General features: G+C 46.4%; 1 protein-coding gene across 5 annotated transcripts; it reads right to left on the bottom strand.

Annotated features, from left to right (window-relative positions):
• Positions 1-2,998: 2,998 nt before the first annotated feature.
• ZNF792 (zinc finger protein 792) lies at positions 2,999-12,839 on the bottom strand. 5 transcript variants are annotated; one of them, XM_055311276.1, is made up of 4 exons: positions 12,483-12,839; positions 9,929-10,055; positions 9,385-9,507; positions 2,999-8,750 (listed from the first exon to the last, which is right to left on the bottom strand). In XM_055311276.1, the coding sequence occupies exons 1-4, from the start codon at positions 12,519-12,521 to the stop codon at positions 7,132-7,134; spliced, it is 1,908 nt and encodes a 635-aa protein (XP_055167251.1). In that variant the 5' UTR covers positions 12,522-12,839; the 3' UTR covers positions 2,999-7,131. The 5 variants fall into 5 exon arrangements, with proteins under 5 accessions (XP_055167251.1, XP_055167252.1, XP_055167254.1 ...); XM_055311277.1 differs by having other exon boundaries at positions 9,929-10,013; XM_055311279.1 differs by lacking the exon at positions 12,483-12,839 and adding an exon at positions 11,937-12,463 and having other exon boundaries at positions 9,929-10,310.
• Between the last annotated feature and the right edge of the window lie 245 nt (positions 12,840-13,084).

The following is a 13,084-nucleotide window of genomic DNA, read 5'->3' as shown; positions in this document are numbered from 1 at the left end:
AAACATTAAAAATGCTGATCATAGCAATTATTGGCTAGTATATGGAAGAATTGGAACTCATTCACTGCTGGGGGAAAGTAACATGCTATAGGCAGTTTAGAACACAATTTGTTGGTTTCCAAAAATTTAAATATTCCCCTGACTTGTAACAAAGGTATTGTACTTCTAGATTTTATCACAAAGGAAATGAAAGCATAGACCCATCTGAAGACCTGTATATTCAAGGTCATAGCTTAATTTGTAATAGCCAAAAACCCATGTCATGTAACATAAAAGGGTTAAAAAATTCTAGTACATTTGAATAAGGATTCTGGGAAGATAGTAGATAGGAAGCAATAAGGAAGTCATCTCCCTACCCTGACAACAATTATACTGGCAGAATGTCTACTGTAAGTATTTTGGAACTCTGGGGTCCATCGAAGGCTTATAACTTCCAGAGGAAGGCATAAGCAGTAGTAAATTGCAGCTATTTTGGGCCAGTATCAGTCTTTAGCACTGTAGCAGCTACCCATCCCTTATCCACTTGCCCTGTCAGGCAGCTATATGTGTGTCCCTGGAGCAGCTTGCATGCAGTTTTTGGGAGTCTGGGTAGGATCCCACTCTACAAATATTGGGGATCTGTGCTATAAACTGATTGCAGAGGAGAAAACATAGAAGTGGGCAGCCATTTGTGCAACCCTTATCCAATTGTTGCAAGCCCCTCCCTCTGTGGCTGAAGTGACTTCCAGGGAACTTAAGATACCACATACCTTTCCTCTTCATTTTTCTTTCTCTTCTCTTGGGAGCCAAATATTTAGGATTTAGACATCTCAAAGCAATCACATATACAGTAGAATTTTAAAAGTTAAGGCACAGGTTCAGAAAAGACCCTGAGATACACCACACGCTATTCCCCAGTGGAGACAGCCTATGACAATTAAACAAATTAAGTAAAAATGGCAAACCCTGGGAAAAGATGAAGAATCTGATTTCCAGAGTTAACACAGTACTAAATTTAAATGTCCAGTGTTCAAAAACAAAAACAACCCAACAGCCAAAAACAAAACCACAAGAAACACACACACACACACACACACACACACAAAACCAAACAAAACAACAGAAAGAAAAAAACATGGCCCACTTTAAAAAAAAATTTCAGAAACTGTCTCTTAAAAAGACGTGATGGCAGTTCTATTATACAAACATCTATCTCACAGATGGTCAAATAACTAAAGGAAGACATGGAGAAGGGCAAGAAAATGATGCATGAACAAAATGGAAATATCACACAAGACACAGAAAACATAAAAAGAAATAAAAAAAATTCTGGTGCTAAAATTACCATAACTGAAATGAAAAATTTGCTAGAGGGATTCAAAAGCAGATTTGAGAATACAGAAGAATCAGTCAACTTCAAGATAGGAAAATCAAAAGAAAGATTGAAGAAAAGTGACCAGAATATAAAGCACATCTGGAACACCTTTAAATGAAACAATATACATGCTGTGGGAGTCCCAGGAGGCAAACGAAAGGAGAAGAGGGATAACTTGAAGAATTAACTCCCCCAATTTGATGAAATACATGAATATAAGTATCCAAGAATCTCAGTGAACTCCAAGAAGGATGAATTCAAAGAGGCTCAAACCAAGACAAATTACAATTAGTCAAAAGACAAAGAGAAATTTGAAAGGAACAAGAGAGATGACTCGTCATGTACAAAGGATACTCAATAAGATTATCCACAGATTCTTCATCAGAATCCTTAAAGCCAGAAGGCAGTGGGCTGGTATATTCAAAGTGCTGAAAGAAAAGAAAAATGATAACCAAGAATTGTATATCTGGCAAAATTGTCTTTCAAAAGTAAGGCAGAAATTAATTCCCAGATAAACAAAATCCAAGGAAGTTTGTTACCACTAGATATGCCCAGCAAGAAATGCCTAAGGGAGTCTTCCACTTGAAACCAAAGGACATTGGACTAATTCTAAGCCATATGAAGGAATAAGATGACTTGTAAGGATAAATACATAGGTAATTTAAAAAACTATCATTATTGTACCTTTGGTTTATAACTCCATTTTTAAGTTTCTACATGATTTTAAAAGCTCATGCTTTTTTTTTTTTGGTAAGAAGCTCGTGCATTTTAAAAAAACAAACATTATCCTATGTTTTGGACATGAAATGTATAAAGATGTAATTCTGGGATATCAATAACTGAAAGATTTGGGGATGGAATAGGATAGGAGTAGAGTTTTTGCATGGTATTGAAGTTAGGCTGATATAAATTCAAATTAGAATATTAATAATTTTTGGATGTTCAACATAATCTCCATGGTAACCACTACAAAAATAGCTACAGAATATACACAAAAGGAAATAAGAAGGGAACTAAAACATTTCACATTAAAAAAATAAAAAACAGAAGATACTAATATAGGAAATGGAGGACAAAAAAGCTGCAGAAAAAAATAGTAAGATGACATAAGTAAATCCCTCATCAGTAACTACTTTAAATGTAAATGGACTAAACTCTCCAATCAAAAGTCAAAGACTGACAGAAGAGACGTTTAAAAAATTATCCAACTGTATGCTGTCCACAGAGACCCAACTTTACAGCCAAAGATACAAGCAGGTTGACAGTGAAAGGATGCAAAAATATTCCATACAAATAATAAGTTCCCATACCAAAAAAAATTACAACACATATTTGGGCAATTTTATATCATAATAAAAGGTTCTATACAGTAATAAAGTGTTAACAATTACAAACATTTATTAAACTAATAAAGGACCAAGAAAATATATGACTTAAAAACTGGCAGGAAGAAATAGTTTTACATTAGATGGAGACTTCAATACCCTGTGCTCAATAATAGACAAAAGTCATTAAGGAAATAAAGGTCTAGAACAACACAATAAACCAATCATATTTAATGGAAATGTACACAATACTCTAATCACCAACAACAGAAAACACATTGTTCTCAAGTGCACATGGACATTTCCTTTTTTTTTCACATGGACATTTCCATGATAGATCACATTAGGCCACAAATTAAGGCTTAATAGATTTTGAAAGATAAATATGCAAACTATTTTCTCCAACCTCAACAGGATGAAGTTAGAAATTGATAAAAAGCAAACTGGAAAATTCACAAATTTGTGGAAATTAAATACAGGTTTAAACAATCAATGGAACCAAAGGAGAAATCACAAGGAATATTAGAAAATTTTTGGAGATGAAAGAAAGCAAAAATACAGAGCACCAACTGGGTGGCTCAGTTGGTTAAGTATCCGACTCTTGATTTTAGCTCAGGTCATGATCTCAGGATCGTGAGATCAAGCCCTGGGTCAGGGCTGTGCTCAATGCAGAGTCTGCTGTCTGCTTAAGATTCTCTCCCTCTTGGGGCACCTGGGTGGCTCAGTCAGTTAAGTATCTGCCTTTGGCTCAGGTCATGATCCCAGCATCCTGGGATTGAGCCCCGTATTAGGCTCTGCTCAGCAGGAAGTCTGCTTCTCCCTCTCCCTCTCCTGCTTTCCCTGCTCATGCTCACATGCTTGCGCTCCCTCTCTCTCATGCTGCCTTCCTCTCTCAAATGAATAAATAAAATCTTAAAAAGGAAAATTCTCTCCCTCTGGACCTCCCTTTTCTGCTTATGTGTATGCACTCTCTCAGCATGGCTCTCTCTCTCTTTCTCTCAAAAAAAAAAAGGATAAGAAAAACACAACATATCAACATTTATGAGATGTAGCAAAAACTGTATGAAGCAGGATGCTTACATTAAAAAAGAAAGATCTCAAATCAACAACCTTAGTTTACAACTTAAAGAACTAGAAAAAGAACTAAACCAAGAGCTAGACAAAGGAAAATAATAAAGACTACAGATTTAAAAAATACAGAATAGAAAAACAATACAGAAAAATCAACAAAACCAGAAGATGGTTCTTAAAAAGATTAACAACATTGACTACCTTTAGCTAGAATGACTAAAAGACTCAAATACTAAAACCAGAAGTAAAAGTGGGGACATTACTACCAATTTTACCAAAGTAAAAAGGATAATGAGAGTACTCTGGACAATTGTACGCACAAAAAATGGAACCTAAATGAAATAGACTAAGCCCCAGAAACAAATCCTGTCAAGACTGAAGCATGAAGAGAATATCTGAATAAACTTATAATTAGTATAATGAATATACAACCAAAAACCTCCCCACAACAGACAAAGCTCTGGACCCAATGACTTTATTGGTGAATTTTATACATTAAATAACACTAACCTTTGTTAAAATTTTCAAAATACTAGCAAACAGAATTTAGCAGCACATTGAAAAGATTATACACTATGTTTAAGTGGGATTTATTCTTGGGATGCAAGGAAGGTTCAACATACGAAAATCAGTGTAATACCCCACACTAGTAGAAGGAAAAAACAGGATCCTCTCAAATGATGCAAACCCCCCCCCAAAAAAAAAACCCACATTTGACAAAATCCAACTCCTGCAAGATAGAAACACTCAACGAGCTAGGATAGACAGAAACCACTTCATATCTATCTAGCTAGATACTATTCAGAAATTTAAAAAAAATTTTTTTTTCAAAGAAAAAACAAGTGGGGATGCCTGGGTAGCTCAGTGGTTGGGTGTCTGCCTTTGGCTCGGGGCATGATCCCTGGGTCCCAGGATAGGGTTCCATGTTGGGCTCCCTGTGTGGAGCCTGCTTCTCCCTCTGCCTGTGTCTCCACCTCTCTGTCTCTGTGTCTCTCTTGAATAAATAAATAATCTTAAAAAAAAAAACGTGTTGGTGAGGATATGGGAAAACCAGTACCCATATATACTGTTGGTAGGAAAGTAAAATGATAGAGCAACTGTGGAAAGCAGTATGGAGGTTCCTCAAAAAATTAAAAATATAATTACCATAGGATCCAGTAATTCCATTTCCAGATATGTCTAACAGAACAGAAAGCAAGGTCTCAAAGAGAGATTTCTACACCCATGTTCGTAGCTGCATGATTCACAATAGCTGAAAGATGGAAATAAAATATCCATTGATAGATGAATAAAAAGCAAAATATGGCATAGAAATACAATGTTATGAATATATACTATGCATCCTTAAAACGAAAGGAAATTCTGACACATGCCATAAAACATAGATGAACCTTGAGGACATTAATGCTAAGTGAAATATACCAGTTACAAAAAGACAAATACTAGAAGACTCTATTTATATGATGTACCTGAAGCAGTCAAATTCACAGAGACAGAAAGTGGAAGGGCAGTTTCAGGGGTTTAGGCGATGGGGGGGGGGTCTTTGGAATTATTGTTTAATGGGTACAGACTTCCAGTTTTGCAAGATGAAAAGAGCTCAGGATGTGAATGGTAGTGTTGGTTGTACAATATGAATGTACCTAATACCCCTGAACTACGCACTTAAAGATGGTTAAGATGGTAAATTTTATGATGTATTTTACCAGAGATTTTTTAATTTAAAAATTAAGCATAACAAACTGTGATGGATCTCAAGAGAGCACCACTCACAGCAAAAGGAATGAGCTGTTCGTACATACAGCATGGATAATCCTGTTGTGGAAGAAAATAGACCAAAAATAGGGTAGAAATACTTTATGATTCCAGTTGTATAAAATTCTAAGGAAGGCAAACATATCTATAGTGGGAGAAAAAAAGGTAAATCAATAGTTTTCTGGGAAGGCAAGGAGGGAAAGTAAAAGGCACGAGGTAGCTTTGTGGGTGATGGATAGGTCCACTGTCACAGTTCTGGTGTTGGTTCCCTGAGTGTTTACTTACTGAAAAACTTATCAAATTGTGCACATCAAATATGTACAACTATTGCATGACAATTATATCTCAATAAGACATTTAAAGAAATTGTTGCACGTAAAAATCTGATCTCCCATTCATTTTAGAAAATTAGATTTGCCAACCCTATATTGACTCTGCTCTCTTTCTCTGTCTCTGAAGCCTTGGTAGCAAAAATGGCTGGCTATGTCACAAACACTGCATCCCTGGAGTACAAGATCTACCTTCTCTTAGCCCCTATTCTCTTGCCAATGCAGCAATGGCCATGACACAAATAGTGCAGAGAGCCTTAGTATGCACAAAACCTTTCGATTTTTGCTCTGCTGGTGACCTAAGCCATAGGGCAGAGGTCTAAAGGTCCTGAGAATTTCTGCAAAGCCTGAATCCTGAATGCAGAGTCACATTCAAAGGAACATTTGTGGATGCACTTTTAGAACAGGTACATTCCCTCTAGTTTGCTGTAGACTTGCCTACTCCATTATTACCCACAGTTTTTCCATACAAATTATGGTCTCAATTGGGCCCAGTAAGTCTTACAATTAGGAAACCTGTATACCAGATGCTAAAATTCACGGCATATGGCTCCTTGGAAGGTGCCAGCCAGGTAAACAGTATCTGGGAAACAAGAGGCCCTATTCATGTTGCTCCCAGATGCAGTGGAGGTTGTCACAACTGCCCTGTCCTCGGAGTAATCTCTGGCTCACAAAAATTCATGCCATTCAGATCGCATTAGGCCCACAAAGCCCTACCATCTTCCCCTGGAGGCCTTGAGCAGCAACACAGAGGAGGCCAAATTTAGACTAAGAGCTGTTTTCCAACCATCCTGCTCTTCCCTTAGAAGCAATAGGTTTAAGAGGCCCTTTTAGTTTGGTAGACCTCAACTGTTCTCAACCCACTCCACAGTGATCAAGACACATGAGATTTTAAGGTGGCTTTATCACTAAGGCAATGCAAAGTAGGTAGCTGTTGGGATGGGTAATGTGGAGATCAGATAAATCCACCATGAGCATCGTATGAGATCAGCCATGTCCTTGAAAGAAGGGAAACCTCCACAAGCTGCCAGCAGAACTCAGCTCAGGTCTTCATGGTCAAAGATGGGTCATGTCCACAGCTACACTGGTTGGAGGGAGGGAATGACATCTCCCTGTGGCCTCAGGCTCCTCTGGATTCCCTCCTGGGAGAGAGGAGTCTGAAAACAGGGACTGGCTGACCCACACTCTTGGAGACCTGCCAGAGCTAAACGGCTTCTACCACAAACACTCGCAGTGACAAAGGTCTGATAGAGTCCATGGTGAGAAAATGCTACTTTATTCCAGAAAGCTTCTAACATAATTAGCATTCATAGGGAATCTGCCCAGTGTGGACATTGGGATGAACAAGGTTCAACCTCTGGCTGATGGCCCCCTTATAAAGACTGTTCTCAGAGCTCATCTCTACTGCACATCGCTGTGCTGGAGGAGGGTGCACATTTTCTGCACTCCTTTCTCTGGTGTGAATTTTCTGGTGCCGGACGAGGGTAGGCCTCTGGCTAAAGGCTTTTCCACATTCACTGCACTTATACGGCTTGTCTGATTTGTGAACCTTCTGGTGCTGCCTCAGATTAGATCTTTGCCTGAAGGTTTTCCCACATTCCAGGCACTCATAAGGTCGCTCGCCAGTGTGAAGCCTCCGATGGTTATTGAGGCTGGAGCTTTGGTTAAAGAATTTCCCACATTCAGGGCACTGATAAGGCCTCTCGCCAGTGTGAAGTCTCCGATGGCTATTTAGGCTGGAGCTCTGGCTAAACAATTTCCCACATTCGATGCACTCATAAGGCCGTTCCCCAGTGTGGACTCTCTGATGCTTCATGAGGTCGGAGCTTCGGCTGAAGGCTTTCCCACATTCACTGCACCTGAAAGGCCGCTCGCCAGTGTGGACTATCTGGTGTTGGATGAGACTGGCGATGTGGCTGAAGAATTTCCCACATTCATTGCACTTATAAGGTCTTTCTCCAGTGTGAACCCTCAAGTGTTTAATGAGGCTGGAGTTGCAGTTGAAAGACTTCCCACACTCACTACACTCATGCGCGCTTTTGCCAGTGTGAACCCTCTTATGATGAATGAGGTTGGAACGCTGGCTGAAGAATTTCCCGCATTCACCGCACTCATAAGGCTTCTCTCCAGTGTGCACCCTCTTATGCTGAATGAGGTTGGAGCTTCGGCTAAAGAATTTCCCACATTCACTGCACACATGAGGGCTTTCCCCAGTGTGAACTCTCTGATGTTTAACAAGACTGGAGTGTTGGCTAAAGAACTTCCCACACTCGCAGCACTCATAGGGCTTTCCTCTGTTGTGATCTCTCTGGTGCTGAAAGAGGCCAGAGGCATGGCTAAAGAATATCCCACATTTGTTGCATTCATAAGGCCTTTCTCCAGTGTGGGTTCTCTGCTGCTGAATAGGTGTGGGTTTCTCGCTGAAAGCATTCCCAAATTCACCGCACTTGCTGTGGCTTTGCACTGTGTGACAGTCCCCCACACCAGTGCTCTGGGGTGGCTCCTCCACTCTGTGAGCGACCTGATGCTGTGGAAGGTCAGATGTAGCTGTCCCACCCACAAAGTCCTTCCCACCCTCCCTGACTGTAAAAGGTTCTTTTGATGTGTCATCTCTGCAGCTCTTCACAAATGAGGCCCTGTCCTCATCCCTTCTGACAGGCTTGTCTATACTCTGCTGCATCTGATGCTTGTAAAGGTTTGCTCTGGACTTGGACTCTCTCCCCGGTGCCTCACACATGTATGGTTTCTGGCTGGGATGTGTTGCCTGGTGTTCAGCCAGGTGCAAAATGTCTCTCAAGTGTAGGCCACACATGTCACAGGAGTAGTCCTTCTGCTTGGACAGAGCCGCCTTGAGCTTCCTGTCCTGGGACACTCCTGCTACAGACACACTATGCTCAGCCTCTGTTGCACAGCAAAAACCTGAAAACAGAGAAATGCTAGTGAAGTTACTAGGAGCTCTGATGGAAGGAAGCAGCCCCATGACAAATGCACCCCTGACCCTGGAATGGGTCCTCAGGATAGCTGGCAAGACGAGAAGCCTGAAGTCAGGGTAAGGGATGATCTGCTCTGCAGTACCGTGACTGGCAAGGTCACAAACCAAGGGTGGCCTTGCCAGGACCAAGGACACAAGTATGGGCACAGTATTGGGACAAAAGGTGAGGTCTCCAACTCACTTCTCTAAAGGCTTTTCAGCAGGGCCTTAGCTATTGCTAACACACAAGCCCTGTGCAGAATGGCGTGTCCAGGCCCAGGAAAATCTGATTGCAACTGAGTAGCCACTGTTTAAGGACTACGAAAGGGAAATATGCACATATCATGACATATTAAGTGTATGTCCTGGTGGAGACAGTCACAGGGGGAGCTGTGGAAAGAGTGAGTCAGGTGTCACAAGTTAGAGCAGAAATGACAAATGGGCGATGTGTCAAGAACAGGAAAGGTAGAAGAGAGATGTGGCCATGGGCTTGGGCACCAAAACAAGGATGAACATGAGAAAAGCTGCAGGTGTGATGTGAGGACGGTAGTGATGTCACCTGCCCCCTCACCCCCCACTCACCAGAGATGGGTCCGCTGTATGCCCCTCTTGCCATGGCTGAAGTCATGTCCACCCTGTCAGGTACCCATGGCTCTGCCCCCATCTGCAGCTGGGCAACTATGTAAGACCTGAAAGACGTAAGTCCTGAGGGAAAGACATGACAGCTAAGTGGCCAGCACTTGGCCAGGTGAACTACCTGATGACAGATCACAGAAAACAAGGTGAAATATTACAAAAGGAACACACAGTGTTCCCAGCAGTCAGGCCCCAGGACACATCAGCTCAAGGACAGGGTCACCCAGGCAGAGAGCAGCTGAGCCAGCCGGGATCCATGGGGCTACATGCAAAACTCCTCACTCCCGTCCCCTTCCCCAAAATGCTTTGGGGCAGCAGGTGTTGGGGCGGCTCAGGGAGAGGATGGGACACTGCACATGGCACAGGCCTGCAATGTGCACCACATATCCTGGGAGAACCGGGAAGGAAGTGGTGCCACAGTCTGGCCATAGGAAGGAACAGGGGACAGGCAGCGTGAGCTCAGGACATCAGGTGGGTGGGAAGGCCTTACCCAGCGAGGCTATAAGTGCAAAGTTCTCCAGCATCACGTCGCAGTACAGGAGTCTCTGAGCCTCATCAAGGAGCCCCCACTCCTCCTGGGAGAAGTAAATGGTCACGTCCTCAAAGGTCACACAGCCCTGCCATGATGGGGACAGTTCATGCCATGATCAGCTTCTCTCCTCAGGACTCCCTGTCTGTCCCCTGCACTGCCTCCTCCCTAGCTCCCAACTCAGAGGAGACTCAAGGCCCTGGTTCCACCGGTGTTTGCCTTTTTCTATGCCTCACCTGACCACTGTGGTGGTCCACAACATCAACAGGCAGGGGGGAGAGAGACACCATACGCTCTGGGCCCGAAGTGCAGGACTGAACCCCCTCCTTTGTGGGCCCCCCTCCTATGTCATTAACAGACAAACATGGACTCAATCTTCTCCCTTAATTGCCAGTCTCAAGGTCCTGGGCCAAGAGCTTGGACTGCACCTTCCTCAGACTCTGGACCACACTGCTGCATCCCCATTGTCACCGTGCCCTCCCCCATATCAGCCCACATCATAGCCATCGCCATGGACCCTCATGTTACTCCACACATGACATCTGGAAAGTTCTTGGCAAAGACAACCATGATCCCATCTGGGATGGCTCCCACCACCAAGGGCAACACTCGCCAGGGAGTTAAAGGTCCCCTTGCTTGGTCCTTTCCTGGCTTCAATCCAAAGCTATGCAGAGCCACACATATCAGACACCCTTGGGCCTCTTCCTCTTCTATGTTGCACATGGGTTCTCCTACCCCCACCCACTCAGGGTCACCTGCTCCCAGCTGACACCATTTGCCCCTAAGCTAATTCACCAGCCCAACTGAAAATCCCCGGCCCCACCAAGGGGTACCACAAAGTCCTGCTGAGGATGTGGAGGGGTGACTAAGCTCCAGCCTCCATTACTACTGATCCTCTTCATCCCATCCATCTCTACACCCCCGGCCACACCCCCTTTCCCTACAGAGCACCACCACCACCACCACCACCACCACCACCACCACCACGACCACCACTACCACCACCACCACCACCACCACCACCACCACCACCACTATTCTTCCATGTCAGTCTTCATGAAGCCAAACAAGCCAACCATGCTGTCCCAGCAACAGACCCAGTGCTCAGTTCTCAGCCCCCACCTTCCTCTTTCCTGCTGAACATCGTTGCCCCCAGGACCTGAAGGTTCGGACACACAACCACATGCCACATTTTAGATGTTTTAGCTGCAGAAACACCAACCAAATAAGAAAAGCCAAGGATGTTTATACTGAGCTCGCTATGGCGAGGGAGAGAGCCGCCGTCGCTCCAGTTTTGGCAGACCCAAAGGCAGGCAGAGGAGTGGGAGAGCTGTGTAGCAGAAAACAGAAGCCTTCAAGTGGGTGCTGACCGCGGGGGGGGGGGGGGGCGCTGCTGGCACGGGGAAGCTGGAGCCAGGCTAACCAGAAGCGGGCCCCCTGTGTGACTGGTTAGGGGTGTACATTTGGTTCTACTTGGAAGAGAAGAGGAGTTGGAAGCAGGAACAAAAATTAGAGAAGCTGTCAGTTGTTAATGAAGCCCTGGTCATCTGGGGCCAGTTGTTAGAGAAGCTATTGTTCCTGGCTTGTCACTAGAGATGGCAATCTGGCTTCCTGCGAGTCTCTAATTTAAGCAGGCTACTAGCTTCCTGGGTTGTTTATTGTAGATAAAGAGGTTGGTTTCCTGGGCAGGTCCCTGCAGGTTGTGGGTCGGAATTCTATTTTTGGATAAGGCCTAGCCTTTGTCCCTTTGTGTAGTCAGTCCTTCATTACCTTAACTCTACGGCCCGCAGACACCCCATAACTGGTGTCTAGCTGCCCGCTCAGCTCCGCTCAGGGGTCTCTGGAACACCAGAGCTCAGCGGCGCCAAAACCTCACTTCTACTTTTATACTGAAAATTCCTTCTACAACCAACTTTCCCATCCAGCCTTCCAGCTGCTGAAGCCAAAAGCCATCCCTTCCCTTTCTCACCTTCCACGTCAGAACATCTGGTCAGCCTGACTTAAAAGAGGGATCCAGAATCCAGTGACTTCCACCTCCAGCCCCTGCAGCGCCCATCCGAACCAGCGCAGCGGCGGCTCCTGCTCTCCCTGCCTCCACCCTTCCCCCGGGTCAGCTTTCCACTCCGCGTCCACAGGGAGCCTGTCAAGACCCGAGTCAGATCACCTTCCTCTTCTCCTCGCGACCGGCTGTGGCTCCCACCCCATCAGAACACAGGCCCAGCTCCTCTGCCCGCCATCCGGGGCTCCCCGTCTCCCGCCTGCTCTCCGGACCCTCAGCTCACTCTCCCCGCCCAGCATCTGCACACGCCCGTCCGTGTGCCCGGGAAACCCTTCCTCGCCTCCTGCCACTGGATTTCGGAAGTGGGAAGCGCCCTGTATCCTCTCCGGCCTGGATCCAGCACCCCAGGCGGGGCGGGGCTCCCCTCCAGCGCCCCCAGACTCCAAAGCCGAGGAGAGGCGGGCGAGGCTAGCGGACAGACAAGGCCCCCGCCGCGGCGGCTACCTGCGCACTCACCTGCGCCCGGTCCCCGAGCGCCGCCGCCGCCGCCGCCATCGGTGCCCGGGCTCGCAGCGGATCCGCCCGGGACTCGGCCCCCCGGGCTCCCCGGCTTCTCCCGCCCCGGGCGCGGCGGGCCTCGGGCCTCGGGCTGGTGCACGCGCCGGGGACGCGGGGCGGAGCGGGGTCCCGGCTCCCCCGGCCTCGGCCCCCTGGCTCCGGAAAGGCCACGGGGGACGCGGGCGCGCACCCCCGGCCCGGCGGGGACTGGCTGGCCTGGGACGCAGGAAGTTCCCGCCCCGAGCGGCGCCCGGCTCCCGGCTGTCCTTGGCCCCGAGCCAGGCGCGGACTCCGCGTTCAGTCCCCCGCCGGCGCTTCCCGTCCCGCCCACGGCCGCGCTGTGGGGGACGGAGCTGGGGGGACGTGGGGGGTAAACCTGCCGGGGGGCGGGGCGGGGCGGGGGGCGGTGCTGGGTGGAGGGGCTGGGGCGGTGCTGGGTGGAGGGGCGGGGCGGGGCTGGGGGCGGGGCTAGGTGGTGGGGCGGGGCTGGGGGCGGTGCGGGGGCGGTGCTGCGTGGTGAGACGAAGCTGGGTGTAGGGGCGGTGCTAGGCGGGGGGGCG

This window comes from Nyctereutes procyonoides, unplaced genomic scaffold, assembly GCF_905146905.1.
Source record: "Nyctereutes procyonoides isolate TBG_1078 unplaced genomic scaffold, NYPRO_anot_genome, whole genome shotgun sequence".
NCBI classification, from domain to species: domain Eukaryota; kingdom Metazoa; phylum Chordata; class Mammalia; order Carnivora; family Canidae; genus Nyctereutes; species Nyctereutes procyonoides.
Note: the sequence above shows the minus strand (reverse complement) of the source record. Positions and strands in the feature narration are given on the sequence as shown.

Excerpts from the sequence above, each read along its gene's own strand:
- ZNF792 (XM_055311276.1), bottom strand. The coding sequence starts at position 12,521 with ATGGCGGCGGCGGCGGCGGCGCTCGGGGACCGGGCGCAG. Across the intron at positions 10,056-12,482 it reads CGCTCGGGGACCGGGCGCAG|GGCTGTGTGACCTTTGAGGA; the intron begins GTGAGTGCGCAG and ends CCATCATGGCAG. Across the intron at positions 9,508-9,928 it reads TGCACTTATAGCCTCGCTGG|GACTTACGTCTTTCAGGTCT; the intron begins GTAAGGCCTTCC and ends TCTTTCCCTCAG.